Source organism: Xiphophorus couchianus, chromosome 7, assembly GCF_001444195.1.
Source record: "Xiphophorus couchianus chromosome 7, X_couchianus-1.0, whole genome shotgun sequence".
In the NCBI taxonomy this organism is placed as follows: domain Eukaryota; kingdom Metazoa; phylum Chordata; class Actinopteri; order Cyprinodontiformes; family Poeciliidae; genus Xiphophorus; species Xiphophorus couchianus.
This window is the reverse complement of record NC_040234.1, coordinates 6,865,339-6,886,131: the sequence shown is the minus strand read 5'-3', so window position 1 is coordinate 6,886,131 and position 20,793 is coordinate 6,865,339. Positions and strand designations below refer to the sequence as shown.

The 20,793-nt window shown below is 39.4% G+C and overlaps 1 protein-coding gene across 2 annotated transcripts; it reads left to right on the top strand.

Annotated features, from left to right (window-relative positions):
• The first annotated feature begins 5,670 nt into the window (after positions 1-5,670).
• LOC114148911 (interleukin-1 receptor type 1-like) lies at positions 5,671-20,407 on the top strand. 2 transcript variants are annotated; one of them, XM_028024422.1, is made up of 12 exons: positions 5,671-5,763; positions 11,543-11,638; positions 12,320-12,572; positions 13,630-13,810; positions 14,848-15,010; positions 15,740-15,802; positions 16,567-16,702; positions 16,791-16,942; positions 18,112-18,255; positions 18,815-18,982; positions 19,417-19,697; positions 19,827-20,407. In XM_028024422.1, exons 2-12 carry the CDS (start codon positions 11,545-11,547, stop codon positions 20,112-20,114), a joined length of 1,923 nt encoding a protein of 640 aa, XP_027880223.1. In that variant the 5' UTR covers positions 5,671-5,763; positions 11,543-11,544; the 3' UTR covers positions 20,115-20,407. The 2 variants fall into 2 exon arrangements, with proteins under 2 accessions (XP_027880223.1, XP_027880222.1); XM_028024421.1 differs by lacking the exon at positions 5,671-5,763 and adding an exon at positions 11,397-11,447.
• Positions 20,408-20,793: the final 386 nt, after the last annotated feature.

The following is a 20,793-nucleotide window of genomic DNA, read 5'->3' as shown; positions in this document are numbered from 1 at the left end:
AGTCTGGAAAGTCAAGTTTCGCTTTCACGAGTAAACAACTAGAAGAAGAGAGCACTTTCCAGACCATAGTGGTACAACTTCTGTTACTGTTGTTTTTTGTTTTTAGTTTCTTGTGCATTTTATTTTTATTACGGTTTTGCTTTTACTTTAGTATTTTTTTCTTTGGTTTATTGTTTCTGTACACTGTTTATTCACTTGCTTCTTTTTTCTGTCCGGATTCAGATATGCTTTATTGAGAATTACTACAATTGATATTTTTTAAAATTGTTACCCCGCTATAAAAATCCCAGTTTTAGAAAATCCTATGTGTTGATGAACTGGACTAAATTGTTCAAAATGGGTAAAACAGCAGTAAGTGTGAATTAAAAGATGAACTGCAGTGTAAAGATTGGAAGGTTATTGAAAGGCAGAACCCTGTGAAAATAAAAACTTCTGAACAAATGGATAGTAAATTATGGGTTAATATGAGTAAATCATTTATATAGAATTGGGAACTGGAACATTAGACGAGTATGTGAATTATTTCCCTCCATGCTGAGAAGGTAGTAAACATTAAAAAAAAGCTTCAGCAGGAATATTTTATAAAAAGGAGGTTTTAGAGGGAGAAGAGGAAATCTAAGATCAAATAATTCAGAGTGTTGTGGAAAAGAAGGACATTTGGCCAGAAACTGTCCTGAGAAACAAAACGCCTGAGTATAATTAGAATCAGCTCTGAGTGAACCAGAGTCTGATAATGAGACATCGCATCCCAGATTAGATGAAGTGAATGAAATGGAAATTGATCAAACAAAGGAAGTTTTGCTAAATTTACACAATTTGCCATCAATGGTTAACATTAAGCCTGAAATAACTATTGGTTATTGGGAAAAAGATCTTTTTGTGTGACACTGGTGCATGAGGAGCTACTTGTAGAGAATCAACACTAAACTGTAATAAGACATGATTAAAAGCAACTACAGAAAGAAGAGAGTGTTGCAAATAAAATAAGAAATACATTTTAAAAAACAGGAGAGAGTGTTGCAAATGAAAATAAGCAGGAGGAAGCAACAAGTATGTTTATTTAGACTAGAGAACAATGAAGCACCAGGGAGGAGTTGCAACTCCTGCTCACAGCAGCTTGCAGCAGCTCAGCAGGGGAGAACAGGCAGAAGCTGCAGCGGTGCTGCAACTCCGACCCCCACCAGGTCCAACTGACCACCATATGAAGCCCCCTGGCAAAACACTAGAGCATGATAACAAAGTTACAACTTTAGAAGTAAAGCAACAGAAGACTCCCACATTTTAAAATGAAAACTAAAACATATCTCATGATACAAGAGCCAAATGCTAATGAAGCAGCAGAAGAATTAGGAGTTTCTCTTGAAATCCTTATCAGCTCTTTTTCCTGCCCCTGCAAGAGGTGAGAGGAGGTTCATGAAGGGGGGAGTGGGTTTGTTTTGTGCTCCATCTGACAATAGAGAAAACTCAGGCTAGTGGAGTAACCTTAAACATAAACTGTGAAATCTAAAATCACAAAGGATCCAATGAACCTTTTTCCTAAGGAACATAGAAATAGGCTTTTTAAACCTTTGGGTTTTGCTTGGAAACAGGTTATAGGAAGTTGTAGAGAAGTTATTATCATCGCATAACGCAGGATTTTGATGTAGCTTTAGTTTCCTAAATTCAGGAAACAATTTCCTCCATAGAGTGGGTTGTTTAAGTAACAAATGATTGATGAGTAATGAAATAATATGGGAAGTTTGAAATGTTTCACAACTGCAAAGAAAATAATAATTTGGTATTATTATTATACCAGACTATAATAATAATAATAATAAAAATAATTAGTATTTTTATTAATAATAATTATTAATTCTAATAACTTGGTATAATAATAATTTGTTATTGAGTGGACATCCAGAGAGGTTGACAAGCAGTGTTAAGGTGCCAACCTGAACATTATCCAACTTAATACATCAATTTAGGCTTTGATGAGAAGAGAGCTGCTGGTTTGGTTCCACGGATCCAGAACTGGATCAATAAAACTTAGGAATGCACTTTAAAGGGTTCTTTCCTTTTAAAGGGTTGTTTCTCTTTAAAGGGTTCTTTCCCTTTAAAGGGTTCTTTCTCTTTAAAGGGTTCTTTCCTTTTAAAGGGTTGTTTCTCTTTAAAGGGTTCTTTGAAATGCAAAGTTAAGTGACATTTTAATATTTTAAGCTACTTTAGTAGATGTAACTAAATTGATGAAAGTAAATGAAAGTAATATTTTCTAGACTAAAGTTTAGAACCTTTTAATCGTCTTTAATCTTCCCATCTCCTGAAACGACCGTGATTCTAGTTGACCAAAATGTGAAAACATGAATAGTTTGATTAAAAGTAGAACCAGTCAGATTAGAAAGAACACAGCTTTATTTGCTCTCAGTATGAACATCAGTTTAATCATAATTAAACGTATTGAGAAGCTAAAAACAACAGATCGTTAATGCACTTCAACTCTGTAAGAACATCAGCCACTTCTTTATAGGTTTATGTTTGAATAAAATGAACATTGTTCTTTTATTCTATGAATTACTGACAACATGTCTCTTAATTTTGTTTGTGAATGTATGTAAATAAGCAGTTAGATTCAGAAAACTGAACAAACAAATATCTTTTCATGGGTCTTAGCCCTGTTGGGGGCTCAGCACCCGTAAAGGTCAGATCCTAGAATCGCCCCTACTAGACAATGTCAAACATAGAGAAGTTTTAATTATTGTTATCAAACGCTATCAAACATTATTGAGGCCAAAAATACCACAGCCAACCATGAGAATCAACTCATTTAAAGTTTAAACTCAGTTTCACACAAACACAAAGATGCTAGCATAAATGTTTGGCTGTTGAACTGGACCGTTCCAGGTCGCTATCAACCTAATTTTCTATTAGCAGCTTTACAAATCTTTTACATTACATTACCAAGGCTCACTAAAACAAACCTTTATCTTGACTTTTTAAAATATTATTTCTCATTCTTTTCTCCCTCCCTGAAGGATAAGTCCTTTTTTCAGACATTGTTTTGCTAATTTAACTTCTGACCGGAGCTTTGGACGTTTGGATGAGCTCTGCATGGCAGCTCGTGGTACCGCGAAGAGTGCGGTACCTGCCACGGCCACCAGAGGCCCCCCACGAGCAATTTATTTTTATTTTCTTTTTATCCATAAAATAATAATTCCTACATACATTATCAAATATATATTATTGTAAAAACAAATCACTTCATAGTGAAATTGTATGTTTTTGATATTATAATGACATAGAAATTATTACAAAAAAAAATTACTAATCAGGTCCACTGAGGGGGCCCCTTAGTGGCCTTGGGGCCCTAAGCAGCTCCTTAGTTTGCTTTTGCCTTGGACCGGCCCTGAGGTCAGAAATGGTGGCGGCAGCATCATGCTGTGAAGCCCCAGCATGAGCTGTATTGAAATAGTTAAGACTGGATTTATTTGGTGAAAACGGCCCAGTCAAAGACCAAACTGGAAATCTGTAGCAGAACTAGAACACTGCATATTATATAGTGGTAAAAGTAAAAAAAAGAAACTAGTATGCTCTGGACTTAAGACGGAGTACATGCACACATAATCATGACGTGCTTTGATTAAACTAATTTATCTTCGGTGTAATTCCAGTACCTAAAATTTAACTTTGTACCAGGTGAGTCTCTCTCACCTGAGAATGTGAACCTGTACTGGGCTGATTCTGTGCCTTCAAATAATTTTAACAATGCTCCTGTAGAAGATTCATAAGTCTGAAACAGGAACAGGTCTGAAAACACAGTCTGTGTGCTGCACTCAGATTCCTTTGATGCATCAAAGAGTGATGTCATCACTGCTGATGTCACTGTTACCAATGGAACTGGACATTCTAATGGTGCGTTCACATCAAACTCGTTTTGAGCGTCAGGCGAGTCTGGTTTACATTCAAAGTCTATGTGGAGTGTTGGACACCATGGACTTGCTTGACGCGTCAAACGGTTCAAACGGCCGCTAGACGCTCCAAACACACAACATCGGCCCTGGACTTTGAATGTAAACCAGATGCGCCTGACCCTCAAAACGTGTTTGGTGTGAACGCACCACTATATGTCCAGTGTCATATTAGTTCCATCATATTAGGACCAAAGCCTGGTCCTAATATGATGGACTCATTGCTTTGAGTCAAGGGTAACGTTTAGAAGTAAGATGTGTTTAGTTAATGTTAGGGTTAGGAATAGACTAGTATTGTTTAGGGTTAGGGTGCATGTTTATGTCTGTTAATTCTAAGATGGAGCGGCACTGAAAGCAGCTCTTTAAACCATTCAGACTACGAACACAACAGAGACACAATCAAAACTGATGACAAATATTCACCACAAGGTTTGGATTTGGATTTGTATCCCCTTTTGAATAGGTAATTATGCTCTACTTTGTGTTGCATTCATGAAAACCTTATTAAATGCATGGAAATATATGGTTTTATGGTTTAAGGTCCTTAATTTGAGAAATAAAGGAAAAATGAAGCAGAAGGCAAACATGAGGCAGTTGAATGGCGCCGACGTTGAACCACAAACCTCAGGAATCAAAACGTAACTCGAAGTTTGGCCAAGAAATAATGAACGGTGAATCAAACATGGCTACTTTGAAAAAAAGAAAAACAAAAAAAAAACATACATGGTGGATTATCCAGTGAGGTGGACAAACCACAAACCGTTCAAATCTGAGCCACATTTTCCCCGTAGAGGAGTTTTGGAAACAACATGGCTCTACGTCATGATATTTTTTCCATGTGACTGTAAATATGAAACGAAAACTCACATATTGAACCTAGATTGTGAAAAGACAAATTTGATTTGATTTTAGGACCTGACACTTTTTTCCCCTGTCAATTAAAAGTAGCTGTATGACTTAGTATCCTCTCATTTGTTTTTTGGGGGGTTTTTTCTGTAAAAATCAAATCCAGCAATCTTTTCCTTTAACAGTCATTCAATAGCAGTTCGTTTTTTATTTCAGTTAGGAGCAGCTTTTTTTTAATGTAAGCTTACAGGCAGTAATTAAACTTTGCAAGCTGTTTGCTTTTCCCAGCAAGTGTGTGGGTGTGTGTGGGTTTTACTGAAATGAATGTACTTCAAAATAAATCCCTTGGACCGACAGAAGTACCGGTGTGTGAATATCTTCTTGCTGCACCTGGCTTTGAAAGCAATGTGCAGGTGTTTGATGCTTCACAGCCGACACCTGCACATTTCTAGGCTGACATTGGTTGATATTTGCGTTCAGCTGGTTTTCTTTATGGGTGTGAAACTTCTAAAAAAAAAAAAAAAAAGAAAGGAAAAACAAGTAAAATAAAAAAAACATAAAAACAGATTGTTATAAAGACTTACAGGTAAACTTAAAGAGAAACAAAAATCTTTACTTGCACTAAATAGCATTTTTGCTCTCTTTAAATTCACACGTTTTCGTCTTTCAACGTTACACGGCAAAAATCAACCGTATTGATGTAATTAAAGTGAAGTGAATATCATTTTTGTCTTTGCCCAGACAGACTTTCAGCAGTAACATCTCCACCAGATTCACAGGGAGTGGCTGAGTAACCACAAGGTGAACACCTCGCATCTCGTCCTTCTCTCTGTGTTGTTTCGTCCCGTGGAGGTGGGACCGAGCTGGTGACTAACCGCCTGAGCTGGTCAGAGGTGAAGTTGCCTCTCTTTGCTCCCGTGTAAACTCTCTAATCCTTCCTGTGTCTCTAACCGCCTCGCACGTTGCTTGCTCTTAGGTGAGTCAATGCACTTTGCATGTTTGTTTTGATCTGAGGGTACAGATTTTTTATGTTATTGCAGTTTTCTTTTCTTTTTTTAAAATCCTCCTGTAGGAACTGAACCATCTAATATCGCCACTTCCATTTGCATTAAGAGGAAGTAAATAAAACAGTGTTCAGTGTTGAATATCCGACTGAAGAGCTTTTGAAGTCCAACCTCAAAAGAAGGCTCACTTCCTTTCTCTTCCTGTCGCAGATGGAGAAACTGTAGTAAGGGTAACTATTCTTAAGAAAATGTTCCATTATGAAGCATGAATAGAAAGGCATGATGCAACACTTTAAACTACATCTGTCTGCAGTTGGTGTGGACTTCTTAACATGTGCTTTTAACTCTCAGCACTGCTGCTGATCAGAATATGTTTAGACATTTCATGAATAGAACAAGACAGGCTGTTGTTCAGTAAACCACCACTGGGTTTCATCTACGACTCCCAACTCAGAAACAAGTGCCAGAACAATGTTCTGCATGTTGGTACGTCACCCTTTTTTAAATCAGGGAACTTCACTGATCTTGGTTTGAACATTGTTTCTGCTCGGTGCCGTTCGCCGTGCTGTAATCTAGCTTTGCCAGAGCGCAGTTAGTTGTTCAGTTGTGTGATGAATCCGGCAGGCATAAATCTCTCAGAGCATCTCACCACAACGTGCTGTGGTTTTTCAGACCACGCTCTCTGGCAGAGGAGTCCTGAGCAGAAGACGGCTTCTGAAAACAGGAAGGAAACCCAAAGTGCGAAACATCTAAAGCTGAGAATATTATCGATAAACGGGCCGCCACCAAACTGCGGGTTGCGAAGTACAGGGCAGATGACGGGGCAAGGACGTTTTAAACAAGCAGCTGTGAGTGACGTCTGTCTGCCAGACACAGAAATCAAATCGTTTTAGGGAGACAAACTCCTGAATATCACAGATTTGACCAACCATGCATAGTCCCTCATTCTGTTAAAGTAAAAGTGACACTTTATTTGAAGGACTGTGCATAAGACTGTCATGACACTCATGTCATAAATACGACATAACACGTGTTATGAACATGGAGCGGTCTTTATGAATGTTTACGACTGTTGTCACGACGTGTAATTTAGTAAGTGATGACACTTTTAATGCAAAGTTGCTTTAAAAGTTGCATTAAAAGTGCCAACTTTGCATTAAAGTGTATAAATGTAGCAAATAATAGAAAGTTGGCAGTTTTAATGCAACTTTTAAAGCAACTTTGCGTTAAAGTGTCGCTACTTACCGATTACACTTCTTGACGACAGTCATAGACATTCATAAAGACTCCTTCATGTTCATAGCAGGTGGTGTGTCATATTTATGACAGTGTCATATCAGTCTTATGAGCACCCCTTCAAATAAAGTGTTACTGATTGTTATTACTATTATTACTATTATTACTACTGTCTTATAAATAATTTCTTGATGAGAGAAAGTGTCGTGACCTCAGAAAGGTTTGTATTCAGTCCCTATTAAAGGAATCCACCGCCTTTGGGTGTTTACCTTTTTTTTTATTGCTTTTATAAATCATACATAATCAGCAAAATAATTTTTCTCTTTAAAAAATTTTAAATGTTAAAGTGAAAACTGATTTGTACAAAGTGATGATGATTAAATAAAACGGTTGGTGACTTATCCAGCACCAGAAGCTTCTTGATGACGTCCACTCTGTTACTGAAGTTGTGCTTTTTGTAACCAACTGCTTTGACTGCATGATTGTAAAATAGATCTTTGATCTCAAAGAGTTTTATCCTGTTTAATTGCCTTTAAAATGCTGTTGTTAGTTTATAAACCACTAGACGGCTTAGCACGAAAATACACGATGTTGTTGTTGTATCAACCTTGCAGATCTTTCAGGTCTTCTGGTTTTGGGGGATGCAGAGAAAGAACCACAACCAGAACCAAACATGTAGAAGCAGCATTCAGCATCTATGCACCACAAAATCTCAAACAAACTTCCAGAAAACTGCAAAACAGCTGAAACACTGAGCTCCCATAAATCAAGGCTTGAAACCCTTTGACTGGCAGCAACCGGAACATCGATCAACATATCTGATGTGTATTTGCGTGATGATTTTGTTTATTGCTTGAAGTCTATGATGGTTTTATGATTTAAAGCTTTTGGAATTTCTTTGTTGCTGAAATGTGCGGTACAAATCCATTTGACTTGGTGCCTGTCTCCAGTGGTCATTGTGCGAGAGGCCTGGACAAGGTGTGCCTGTTTGTCCTACTTATAGACGGATATACATAGGAATAGGACAAACACTAATGCCACTCTCACTCAGCTTAGAGTTTAGTGAGTTAACAATCATTATTTTGGTCTTTGGGAGGAAGCTGGAACCCATCCATACACCGCGAGAACATGCAGAAAGAACCCAGACTGCAAGGACCTTCTTGCTGGTCCAAGAGAGGATGATCGTAATCTGATCAACACAGTGAAAGTTGGAGATCTTCCACTGTAATTAGAGCAGTGAAATGGCGTTGAGCAATTTAGTTGACCAAATCAGCATGAAGACACGATTCGATGTGCTCATGGTTGTGGTTATGGAAAGTTGTTGGGGTTGATCAAACTGCCCACCCGAGCGTTTCTTTGTTTTCTTTTCAACACGTTTTGTTGTTCTGTGGGCTTTCTAACCACAGAGGACCGGAAGGAAGCAGACAGAAACAAAGAGGAGGGGGTTCAAGTATTTTTCTGCACTAAATAAAGACAAAGACCGACCGATCTCTAGACAAAGACATAGAGATCTCTCTATGTCTGTCAGAAATGTTCTGTGCTCTATGCCTATCATTTCTGTCAGGCATAGAAATCTTTGTCTTTATTATCTGCTACAGGTGAACAATCCTTCTCTTTTTTTAGGCAGCGTACTTAAAAAGGGATCTACAGTCATTTCTGGCGTTGGCCCTTGTTGATCTCTACGGTCAGGGATGTGAGACAACGGTACATTATCAGACTTCCTGTGGGAGTTTTACCTTTATTCAGGGTGTGTAGTTCAAACAGGGCAAGTTGGACGTGTGTTTTGTTATGAGTCGTTATGAGTTGGAAAGTTGATCTCAGAGATAATTAGCAATCAGTTGGGTAAAAATAAAAATACATTTTCCACACTTAGCCGCAGCTCCGGCTCCTTGACAAGGACGAGCAGGCAGTCTAAGCAGCGGGTTGGGTAGGAGGCTTTATGTCATTTCCAGGTACATAGCGTCATTTTATAGCGCAGTCAAGTAAATACGTTACCTTCAGTTGTTTCGAAAAGGGTGTGTTTATCCAAAATAACTTAAATGTAATTTGACTTCCCATCAGAGCCGTATCTGATGCCTTGATGTTGACCTACACTTTCCGAAACCTGCCGTTTTCTGACGCGTCGACACGACAATGCTTCTCCACGATGCTGCTCACTAATGCATTTAGGAGCGTCGGACTGAGAAACAATTTCTACAACAAGCTCAGCAGATGTGTTTGCTAATAACTGCTGCTGCCGCTAGTCTGACGGGGCGAGAGGCGCTCTCTGGGGATCGGCTGGGGACTGAGGGATGACGGCAAAGCATTTGGTGTTCGCGTTGATCCTCATTTCTCGTCAAGTTTATTTCACATTCCATGCGCATGTAAACCTGCCCTGGGCTCTGAAGAAAGAGGAAACCACATCAAGCCCGACACCGCTTTGGTTGAGATCTGCATGTTTTTTCCGTACATCTGCGGATTTCCCCCAGGTGCTTCTGTTTCCTCCCACAAACTGATCTGTGCTTTGTTTTCCCACAAAAAAAGAAGAAATGACCAATTCATTGTCACCAAGTTAACTGGTGACTATAAATGAATAGTTGGGTCTAGATTCGCCCTACATACCTGTCCAGGGTGAACGTTGCCTCTCATCATTTGCTGAGTGTGTGTCACAGTTTCCAATGTGTCGTCTTTCATGATCTCTTCTAGATTTAAGACTGGTGTACCATCTGTTATTTAGAAGGGGTTTAAGACATAGCTCCTGCTAGCCTCTAAAATGTCTTAATGGATCCCTTTTAAAGTAAGAATAATACTAAAAAAAAATTATGACTGTTGTTTAGGACCTAAATATCTGTTCAGAGAAAGAAAAACAACATGAGTGTGAAACCACAAGAACTACCTCATGCAGCACAGCTTAACCACACGTGTTTTCCACCTGCCTCTTTAGCTGTGGACTCTCCTGAAGTTTGAGTGCAGTTCGTACCGTGGTTAGATTAATTTCCCCTCTCTGTACTCTCCCAACAGCGGTTTCACACAGCCTTCTGTGGCAAAGGTTTTTTTTTCTTCTTCTTCTTTTTATCAGCTTGATTGACTCTTGCCAACCTGCCCACGTTTTTAGCTTTTTTCCCTTCAAACCTCCAGTTTCATGTCTTCTGACCTACTTTCTTTCATGCTGATATTTCTGTGAGGTTGTATTGACAATTAAATGTCTATCACTCCTTCTGAGGTTCCCAGGGAGGCAAAACTGCTAAGAAAAAAATCCCATTCGTATCCTCAGACACTCACTATTGCCCTCCACCGTAGTTCAAACCTGATAACAATTCATTTTTAGGTAAAAATCTTCTCCTTACTTTGTCCCACCTGTTTAGAAATTGTGTTGAATGTCAACTTCACAAACTTTGGGCTTCATCACAGATCAATTGTCACGTTTGCTTTTATGGGATAATTTCGCATGATTTTAACATTTTACTTACTTTGTTTAGATTTTTTTTCTTAAAAGTCTCTTTGCACTTTTTCCTCAGCTGCTTCGGTGCATTTCTAAGACCAGAATTGAAATTCCCTAAAAACTACTAGTTCAATCTTCAAATCACTGTGTCACTTGGACAAATAATTATGTACAATTCTCTGCCTTTTCCTACATTTTCAATTGCTTAAGTCATATCGATCAAAAAGGAACTGTACTCTGTTGAATAGCCGTAACCTCCACAATATTTAAACATAAATTGTAAGTCCTAACATGCAAAATGTTTATGTTATTGGTCTAGAAATTTCTATTAGACATAATTTTTTTTAATGAAATGGTAAGTTGCTCCCACTCAAATCTTGACTTTCTACAAAGTAGGTAATAGGTACAAGTAGTAGGAGTAGTAACAGTAGGTACAAAGACATTAATGCATATATATACAGTATATGTCATAAAACAACATGTTGCATTTTTGGTAAGGACAATGATTTGAATGGAGTCAACAGCCACGCTGCATCAACAGAGAGCAATGTCTACTGAGACTCTGTGGAGGCGAAGGAAGACTTCACTAAGGAGATTGTCCTACGTTCCCATTGCTACTTTAGTTTTCTTTCTTCCCCTCTCCAGTGCTGTCTTTTCCTTTTTGAATCGCCATGGCATGGTCTGTCAACAAATTACAGTACAAGTGTGAATGTGAATGTTTGCCTGTCTCTTGCCTCTGGTCGCCCACAATTATAATTTACATTTGTCATCGAAAACTTAACCATAGTTTAAGTTTTTGTCAATGTAACAGGGCACACTGTTATATTGACAACATGACTAATCAATGTGACTGTCATCCAAACACAATGAAACGAGGACTTGTCATTCTGAGACACTGATGTGTTCACCGACACATACACCGACACATACTGTTGTATCTGTGGTTGAGGAGCAGAGAGAGGAAGAGAAACATGTGCTATGAAAATCTTTGCACTGGAGGTTTGTGTCAGAGACCCACTGGCTGGCACAACATGTTCAGGTTGCTGCTGTAATCCATAAGACACAGTCATTTATGTGTTTCCGTTTATTTTCAGCAATGGGCCCGAGTTCATCGCCAGAAAGCTTTCTGATGTTCCTCTGGATTTCAGGGATCTGTGGTGGACTGGCCCAGGCTGAGCTCATGAAAAAAGGTTGGTTTTGTTTTCTATCTTGTGATAAACATATGAATAAATATATGAGATCACCAGTTCTGGATCTGCTTTGTCAACAGCCTCCACTAGTCATATGTAAGCATTTCACTGCTCTCTTGTGGACAAAATTGAAACATCATCCAAGCATCTCTCAAAAGTAACAATAAATAAATAACTGTATTATTGCCATTACAGCAGTCAAACCTTGTAGTCTTATAGTTTCAGCTTTTTGCAGGTTTCATTTTTGGTTATCGATTTTTGAGGCTGGAAGATCTCCTTACCATCACCCTAATCTTTTGATCCCTTCAGATATTTTCTATCAGATTAAAGTTGGGACTCTGACTGGAACACAGTTTTTAAATATACACCTAATCAAGGCAACTGCAGCATTGCTTTGAAATAAAGTGGACAGAAAGGATGTTTCTGCTCTGTTGCTCACAAACAATGACAAGTGTGTTTAAAACAAGCATGTTTAAAGTTATAGTTGATGAAGTTTGAATCATACCTGACAGCTAAAAATGAACGTTAACAGGGACATCCACAGTCATTCGTTTGAATTGAAAGTGACATCACACATTTAAATTTACAGCAGCTTTCTGATGAACGGACACGATGTGAAGCTAATTTTAGCAGCTAAGTTTGACAGCAAGTTGAGAATTAATAATGTGACATGCGTTGCAGATAACTGCACCAACTACGAGCTCCTGTTTGAACGGGTGTTCTCTGTCCCCGGGGACGCGGCCATGCTGAACAGCACCCTGCTGTCTCCGGACGTCTTTGACTTCACCGCCGTCCCGTTCAACATCACCTGGTTCAGCGCAAAGACGGGACAGGAGATGAGAAATGAGGCGGGTCGGATTCTGGTGCTCCAGGAGACGCTTTGGTTCCTCAACACCACGATGGACGACGATGGGGAATACCTCGCCATAGTGCGGTAAGAGACTGTCTGAAGGCAAAGTCATTACAACTGCTAAGCGTAGAGTTGTATTTATTCCACTACTTATCAGAAAACTGATATTGGTACCACTTTACAATAAGGCTCCTCTTATTGATGGCGAATAAATAACTTATAGATATGTTATCAATTCATCTATAAACACTTTATAAATGATTAATAACTGTTTATTGCTCATTAATTAAGGGCAAGAAGGAGACTACATGCTAAAAGATTCTGCTTGCAAATGCTTATTGTGTTTACGAGGTAGTCTTATATGTGCTAGTATAATAACTCTAGAATTTATAATTTATAATAATTTATTAAGTGTTTAGAGTTGAATTAATATCATCTTAGGGAGCCTTATTGTAAAGTGTTACCCTATTGAATGCAATGCAGCTTAGTATCAACAAAGATGTCAAAATTAGTTAATGTTGGGATATAATGTCGCTAAATTAAGACTTCAGAAGGTCATACCAGCAGCTGTGTTTCACATTAATTATTTTAGCATGTCAGTTTTAACTCTACAAGATTAATACCACATCGAGCAGTTTTGCTTACTTGATTTGTGGTTTAGCACTCCACAGACGGTTTGGTTATTCTGAACATTTTCCATAGCAGAAATTGTGGATATTTCACAAACGATCGTTTCTCCTCGTTGGGAAGTTAGAACTGGAAGAAAAAGGCTTCTGTTAGCCGCAACGTGACATCAAGGTTTGTCACTTTTCCCCTCCACCCCCCAAATTATCGGAAGAAGAGCTCAATGGGGATCTGAACCTAAGAGATGCAAATCTTCCCTCACCCTCTTTCTAACCACAGCTTCCTGTTTGACCTACTTTATGTTTTCTAGCACTCTGGCATGACTTACAGTAAAAAGGGCCTCTGACTGCTGTTAAAAAAATAATAAAATAAAACAAAATCTTCTCTTGGTGGAGAAATGATCAAGTAGTATAAAAAAAGCTAACGAAGATCCAGAAATTACATTTGAGATGGACAAACACATTTCTATTGCGCTAGAGACGTCGTGCCAAACTCGTTGGTTTGTCTTTGCATGCAGAACTCCTTCTCAGTGCTACATGCAGGCCGCTAAGCTGGTGATGGATCGGCCAGTTGCTGGAGAGTGTGGAAGGCCAAGAAAACATCCTCGAGATGTGGTGAAAGACCTGCAATGCCCCCTGGGAGATTACATTCACCAACTGAAGATCTACGGCATCGACGTCTCTGTTAACTGGTACAAAGTGAGTAGCATGAAATTCAGTACACTGAGTCAGAGAATAAAATGCTTCTGTTCTTTATGAAGGTCAGATGAACACCAGCTAATTGTCCTTGATTAGCTTTCTGCATATTGAGGTGTTTTTAATGCTTAGCTAAATATGAATCCTTAAAAAGTTCAGAATTTCTGAAGTGTTGTTCTGTTGGGAGGTCATGCATGGTAAACGTTTTACTGTCAGAGGGTGATTTGGATTTTGCCGTAATCCTTAGACCTGTCAGGAGCAACAGGTCCATTTATGAATTTTTACAACAGATATGCAAAAATTCTAGCAAAAATAATGTTGGTTGTTGTCAAACCTGACTGTCACAGTGACGGTGACAAAAGAAACTTTGAAAAAAAAAAACCCTGAAATGTTGACATTTTGTATTGAATGTGACTAAAATATTAGAAAGTTAATGTCAGTCACTGCCTCTCTCCGTTTTGCTAATGCTACTACTAGCTAGCGTGTTCAGCTTCTCTGTTTTCCCTCCATCTTCCTTCACTCTCTCTCTTCTTCTTCTGCTTCTTGTTGCTATTTGTCTGCTGCTGCACGAGTTGAGACTTGAGAGCAAACATGTTTAATATTTTCACATTTGGCGGCATCTCCTCGGATATTTTCCCCTCTTTTTTTTACTAACTTCTTTTTTCTTTCTTTCTTTTTTTTGACTTTCCATTTCGCATCCTCCGTCTTCAGGTGTATTGCTGCTTCGCGGTTCTCACCGGAGAGTTCAGCCATTGAAGAGCTGCAGTTCTTATTTAAAACAGTAGATGGCGCTGCGGACAAAACCAGAATATATTCAGCAGGGTTTTGTTCAACTGCCTGAAACACTAAAAGCTTATTCTGCTTTAATCTCTGACTGTTAGAAAATAAAATTGACTGGTTAAGACTGGATAAAGATTTATCCCACCTTTAAAAATACAAATGACCATGACCTTTTTTAAAAATTGTCAAAATATTAATCAAATTGGCGCTTTAATAGTGGAAATCTTTGTGAATATATATATTTTTGTCTTCCAACTCAGGGCTGTGTCCTGATATCGAACACATCAGGCAGTCATACCAACAGGGACGGGAACTTCCACAAGGTAAAAGCTGAAGGCAGTGGCGCATACACCTGCACTCTGACCTTTGCCCTGGACGGCGCAACAAGATCAGTGTCAGAAACCATTAATGCAACGGTCACAGGTCAGTTCAGATTCAACAGCAAAAATGAAATAATGTTTTATGCAACCAACTTTGAAAACATCTACAGTTTTTTTTTTTTTAAATAACACACAGAAAGGGAAAAAGTGGAGTTAAAAATTCACGCAGGGATTTTTTTCTAATTTAAAAAAAGCTGGGACAATTACAGTCATGTGTTGCAGAAAAGTAGCAACGTAATATAATAGTGCGCGGTTGTTTTTTTCCTCTTGGTCGAGTGTTGGTGACGACAGGTTCTCAATCAACTCACCTGGGTAACTAAAACATTAAAAATGTCCCAGTCAGAGTCATGTTGAGGATATATGAAAAGAAGATTTAAAGGCTTTCTCCATCCAGTCTGAGGTTGAGATATTGAGTTAAAAAAAAAAACAACAGGAGAAAATTTCACCATTGTTTTAGTTTTAGTCACTTTGTTTTATTTGACCATTGAAGGAAAAACTAATGTGAAAATATATGATTACTGTAAGTGTGGGTTAAATAAACATAAATAAAAGGCATACAAAATTTTATCTTCCGTTTATTTTCTTTACTCATGACGGTACTTGTGTTTGCCATGGACTGTACAGTAGTTTGTATAAAAACAGCAAGCAAACACAAGGAATAAACTGATGGAGAAATCGTTGACTAACCCTAGGACAACAAAACCACAAGTAAGAGTACCAGAAAATAACATATATATATTTTAAATTTTATTTTTATTTATTTTTTTAACAGAGCAGTACTCCCTGTCTCCACAAATCCATGAACCGGAAAATGAAATTTTAAAAGCAGCAAAAGGTGAGGTCTCCTTTTAGACTTTCTTTTTCAGAAAAACACAGTCTCTCTGTCTGAAATATTTAGTATTTATTACTGATGCAGTCTGAAAAACCGGGCTGTTTAGCACAAATAACCCATTTCTTTATCGGTGTCATTTTCACTACATATGCGGATGTACAGTAAGTCACAACACTTTCCACACCTACAGAAAACTCGTGAGATGAGCACTATCTACAAAACACCTGGAAATCAGAGTGGCAATGTCATTTATTCACATTTTTCTTCAAACCTGACAAGCAAAAACAGGCTGGAGAGTTTGATGATGCAGTATTTAAAAGAGGTTCTTCACACCAGAAATCCGTTTAAATAAGTTTTATTTATGACTAACCATGCAGCGTTTGCTTCACGTGTGGAAAGCCTGCTCAAGCGTTTCAGTATATCTGAAGAAAGCATATATGCACGCTGATTTCCTTTAGGTCGCATCCAATTCAATGATAGTTTGCTCTGCAATCTTCAGGCATTCAAACCTATTCAAGTAGATATTTGCGTTTTAAGTTACCAAATAAAAAAAAAAATAAAAAAACGACGACTATTTTAGACGAATCTCTGCTTTAGCTCAGCAAATACACCCAGGCTTTAAAGATCTGTAATTTGTTCTTCCTTTATTTCACAAAGAGGTGAATGAAACGAAAAGAAATAAAAAAGACAAAATTCAAACACGATGGTTCGTCTCAGCAAGCGCACTCGTGCTGAGAGATCTGTAATTTCTTCTTTTTTGCTTTTAGGGTCGAATTTCACAAAGAGGTGTCTGCTGTTTGTGCCCGGTACTGCGAAAAATTTTGTTTTTGTCGTTTGGTTGATCCAAAATACGGTCGTGTTTGATTCTAATTCGTCCGAACGCATCTACACAACAAAGCGGCGGTTGGTACATTTAAATTTACTTCTGCTAGTGGAAAAACGATGCGACCTGTTGGAAGTCGACGCTTTCAACAATTTGACTTTTTCACAGTAAGTGGACCCAAGATGAACCAAGGGGTGAGTGGTCAGAACGGCTGCTTCTCTTCTCAGAAGTGAGGGAGGAGGATTTCTACCTCAACTACACCTGCAGGGTCTACACTTCCCAAGGCAAATCAGAGGGATACTTTACTTTGCTGCCAACAGGTGAAGCTTGAGCGCATGAACTGTACTGCTTTGATTTGGTCGTGCCAAATGTTGCTGCTCTTAAAAGTTTAATAGCTTATAAATCCGTTTCTTCATGGACTCTGTGTTTAAAGAGCATTTGTGTTTCCGTTTTGCTTTTGTTCTTAAAAGACGATAAAGATTACGTAATACTCTATATGTGTATTGTCAAGAATTTTTGATCCGTTTAAGATTTGGATATGACCACATGTGAGGTATTTTAGATTTTGAACCAGAGACAGCCAACCCAGATACAGCAAAGTGGTGAAAAAGCCCTTTAGGTTTCCCAATCAGCAGACAACTACTCACCCACCCATATGTGGCATCGCTTTCTGACACAACATAGACAAACACCTGCTCTCCGCTGACTGGATTACAAATACAGAGTAGAACAAGGACAGGAAGTTGTTGCCTCTCTAGTCTCCGTTTATCCTTCTCCCTGGATGATGGACGGACAGACATTGGCACCCTGGTGCCTTCACCCAAAACCACCGCTAACAACACGTAGAAGTTCATCTTTAACAGAAAGATGAACTTCTGTTAAAGAAGTTCATCTTCTTGAAGTGATGATTTCTGTTGAAATCATCACTTCATATTCCGGCCACAATATTAGCCTCGTTTTCATAATGATGGGTCATAAAAATGTCACTGTGTGGCCCTGACTGCGTTCCAACAGCCTCATTGTTGTGGCCTGAGATTTATTTCCTCTCACGTTTTCAGCACGACAAAAACACTGACAAACTCCCCCCCCAAAAAAAACACTGACGTTAGCGCTTGCTCGCGCTTGCTCGCGCTTTTCAAACGTTATTTCTAGTTGCCCTTGAACCCCCGACGGACTTCCCCCTCTTCAGCTCTGACTTCCTGTTCTGGTGTCTCAAGTTAAAAATGAGACGCACAAATGGCTTTGCACTAATAAAGCTTGTTATGATGGTCCAGCTAGATCCAAAGCCTTGGAGGCATTGATGAAATAGAATCAAAAAATTGTTACTTTAAAAAATAAAATGTAAGGACTAAAACTGTAAACGATTTTTGTTTTGCAGCTTTTAATTCAGTTTGATTCAGAGGAGGATTTATAAGCAAAATCTGCCCAAAACTATGTATTCTCAATGTAAGTAGACTTTAATCTGATATGTGATTTCTTATCTCCACAGATCCGAACATCATCCTTCCCATCAGATTAGTGTTTGTTGGAGTGACTGTTCTCTTCGTCGTCAGCGTCGCCGTCTACTACGCCTTCAGGATAGACATTGTGCTGTGCTTCAGGAGAGCGTTTCCAGTCCTTTACACAAACAAAGGTAACACTTTACGTCAGAGGTGGAGCTAAAATGTGCTGTGGATATTGCGACGCTTGAAAAGCGATCGCACATTGGAATAAAATGGACCCATCAACAGCCTCCGTCTTAAAAAGCAACAGCAAAAAAAAAACAGATACAGTAGCTGCAATAATATACCCACACATTATTCCAAAGTCACAGAATCTCAAAGTTTAATCTCGCGTTTCACCACATCTTCATACAGTGCAAGAAACGGAGGAAGCACACAAACCACAGGGCCTGCCTGCACCCTTTCAGATAAAATGTCACCCGCCTCTCATTCAAAGGGGCTGCAGGCGCTTTTTTAACCGACACAACGTCAGCGCTACGCAGCAGCGCGTCCAACGTGAAAAAACTCCTGGATGCGAAAATGACTCACGGCAAACATCCACAAGATGGCCTTCTCTTAAACTGGAGCTAGTTGTCTCGCTGGTTGTTGTTTTCAGCCACCCGCCGGAACACAAATGTTGAAGTGACCTCGTATTGTCTGCGTTCAGACGGCAACCTTGTTGCGCATCTAATGAAAACTTTTCACTTTTAGATCTTGATGGCAAGCTGTATGATGCCTATGTGGCTTACCCCAGTCCTGGTGCCTTTGGGTTCAGTGAGGAGGTGGAAAGGTTCGCCCTGCAGACATTGCCTGAAGTGTTGGAACAGGCCTGTGGCTACAAACTGTTCATAGCGGGCCGTGACTGCCTGCCGGGGCAGGGTAAGTCTCCCACATGGGAAAGTTAGCTTCACAAGGGAAAAGCTTGTGTCTGTTGGTCGCTTCCTCTATCGTCATAATTAAATGATCTGATCCCGATGCACCTTCCTCTTTAATGTTTGAATTTTGGGTCCTAAACAAACATTATGTTGTGTTGTGTAGAATGAAGAAGAAGGTCCGCTGGTCAGAAGAGACCAAAATTAAACTCTTTGGTCTACAGCGAAACACAGTGGTGACACCATGTTGCGTTGTCTTTGGTTAGGGCTAAATAAAAGGCAATATTAAAGTAAATGTTAGACCAGGACATAGATTCAACTTACAGCAGTACATCGATGCCACAGCTAGTGCTACATAGAGATGGTTTACATGAAGCATCCTATTCTACACATTCCCTTCGCAGTTTCTCATCTTTCTCTATACTTTCTGTCTTCCTGCAGCCGTCGTGGACTCTGTGGACGAGAACCTTCAGGCTAGTCGTCGGGTTCTCCTGCTCTACACCGCTTCCACTTTCATCAAAAAGAGGCACACGAGCAGCACCAGCAGTAACAACAACAATATTACGAAGGTTGGCGAGGAGGCTGATCAAATCCAAAGTGGGACCAGTGAGGGCAATGGCGGCGTGGGTTTTGGTGGTGACGACAAGGCGTTTTCGGACACAAGGCAGCATCTGGAATGTGTGGCATCCATGAACAGAGCGCTGCTGGAGGGCTCCTTAAAGGTAAGACAGAGAAATGTCATTATATAGCCACAGAAAGTCACACAATTCAGCCGATAAGCAACTTTTACTCATGTTGAGGTCTCCCAGTGTCCTCAACAAAGAGGTTCTGATGGAGTTCTGTCCTCTCAGGTCATTCTGGTGGAACTGGAGGAGATCACCCCGGCCCAGCTGGCCCTCTTCCCTGAGTCGGTTCGCCACCTGAGGAAGAAACAGGGCGCCGTGTGCTGGTGGAAGGTTCTCCAAACCAGGCAACAATGGAGGGCATGGAGAGAGGACGAGGAAAGACGTGGAAAGGACTCACAAGTGTCACCGTCCCTCTCTCCTCGCTCCAGGTTTTGGAAAGAAATTAGGTATCATATGCCAGTTAGAGGCAAGAGGGCAGTTTATCCAGAGAAAACTGCCTTGTTGAACATATGATGTTAGATGTAAATGCTTGAGTGAACTGGTGCGATGAAAAAGTTAAAAAAAAAAAAAAAAAGTGTCACTCGAATGAATATGACCTTTTACTTTATTCTTTTGTAATGTTAGAAGAAAATTTCGGTTTAGTCAAAGGTCCAAACCGTTTGACATGTAGTGACGTCAAAGAAACGTGTGAAGAATAATCAGAAGCTGTAAAACCAGCCTATCTGTCCATTTGTTGTTATTTCTAAGTGTTCATGTAAAGAAGGAAAAATGTAAATTGTGAAAGTTATTAAAGTATTTGTACATATTTTCCATGTTTCTAAGGTCACATCAAGAATAAGGAAGCTTTTTGCTCCTGCTGCTTATGATTATTGAAAGTGTTCATAAAATAGCAGACATGTAAAAATAAGCAGGAAGGAGTCCAGGAGGCATCCTAACCAGATGGTCAAGCCACCTCGACCGGCTTCTCTCGATGTGGAGACACCGTTCCTCCTGAATGACCGAGCTACTCTCCCTATGTTTAAAGGAGCGTCATGACACCCTTTAGAGAAAACTTATTTCGCACGCTTGTATCCGTGATCTTGTTCTTTCGGTCACTACCCATAGCTTGTGACCATAGATGAGGATAGGAACGTGACCCTCCGTAGTTGGAACAGTCCCCCGTTTTGAATAGGGGGGATCACCAGCCCAGTCT

Bases quoted from the DNA above. Each gene is read 5' to 3' on its own strand.
- LOC114148911 (XM_028024421.1), top strand. From the start codon at position 11,420: ATGTGCTATGAAAATCTTTGCACTGGAG. The intron at 11,639-12,319 runs GTTGGTTTTGTT...CATGCGTTGCAG, and splicing joins GGCTGAGCTCATGAAAAAAG to ATAACTGCACCAACTACGAG. The intron at 18,256-18,814 runs GTAACACTTTAC...TTTCACTTTTAG, and splicing joins AGTCCTTTACACAAACAAAG to ATCTTGATGGCAAGCTGTAT.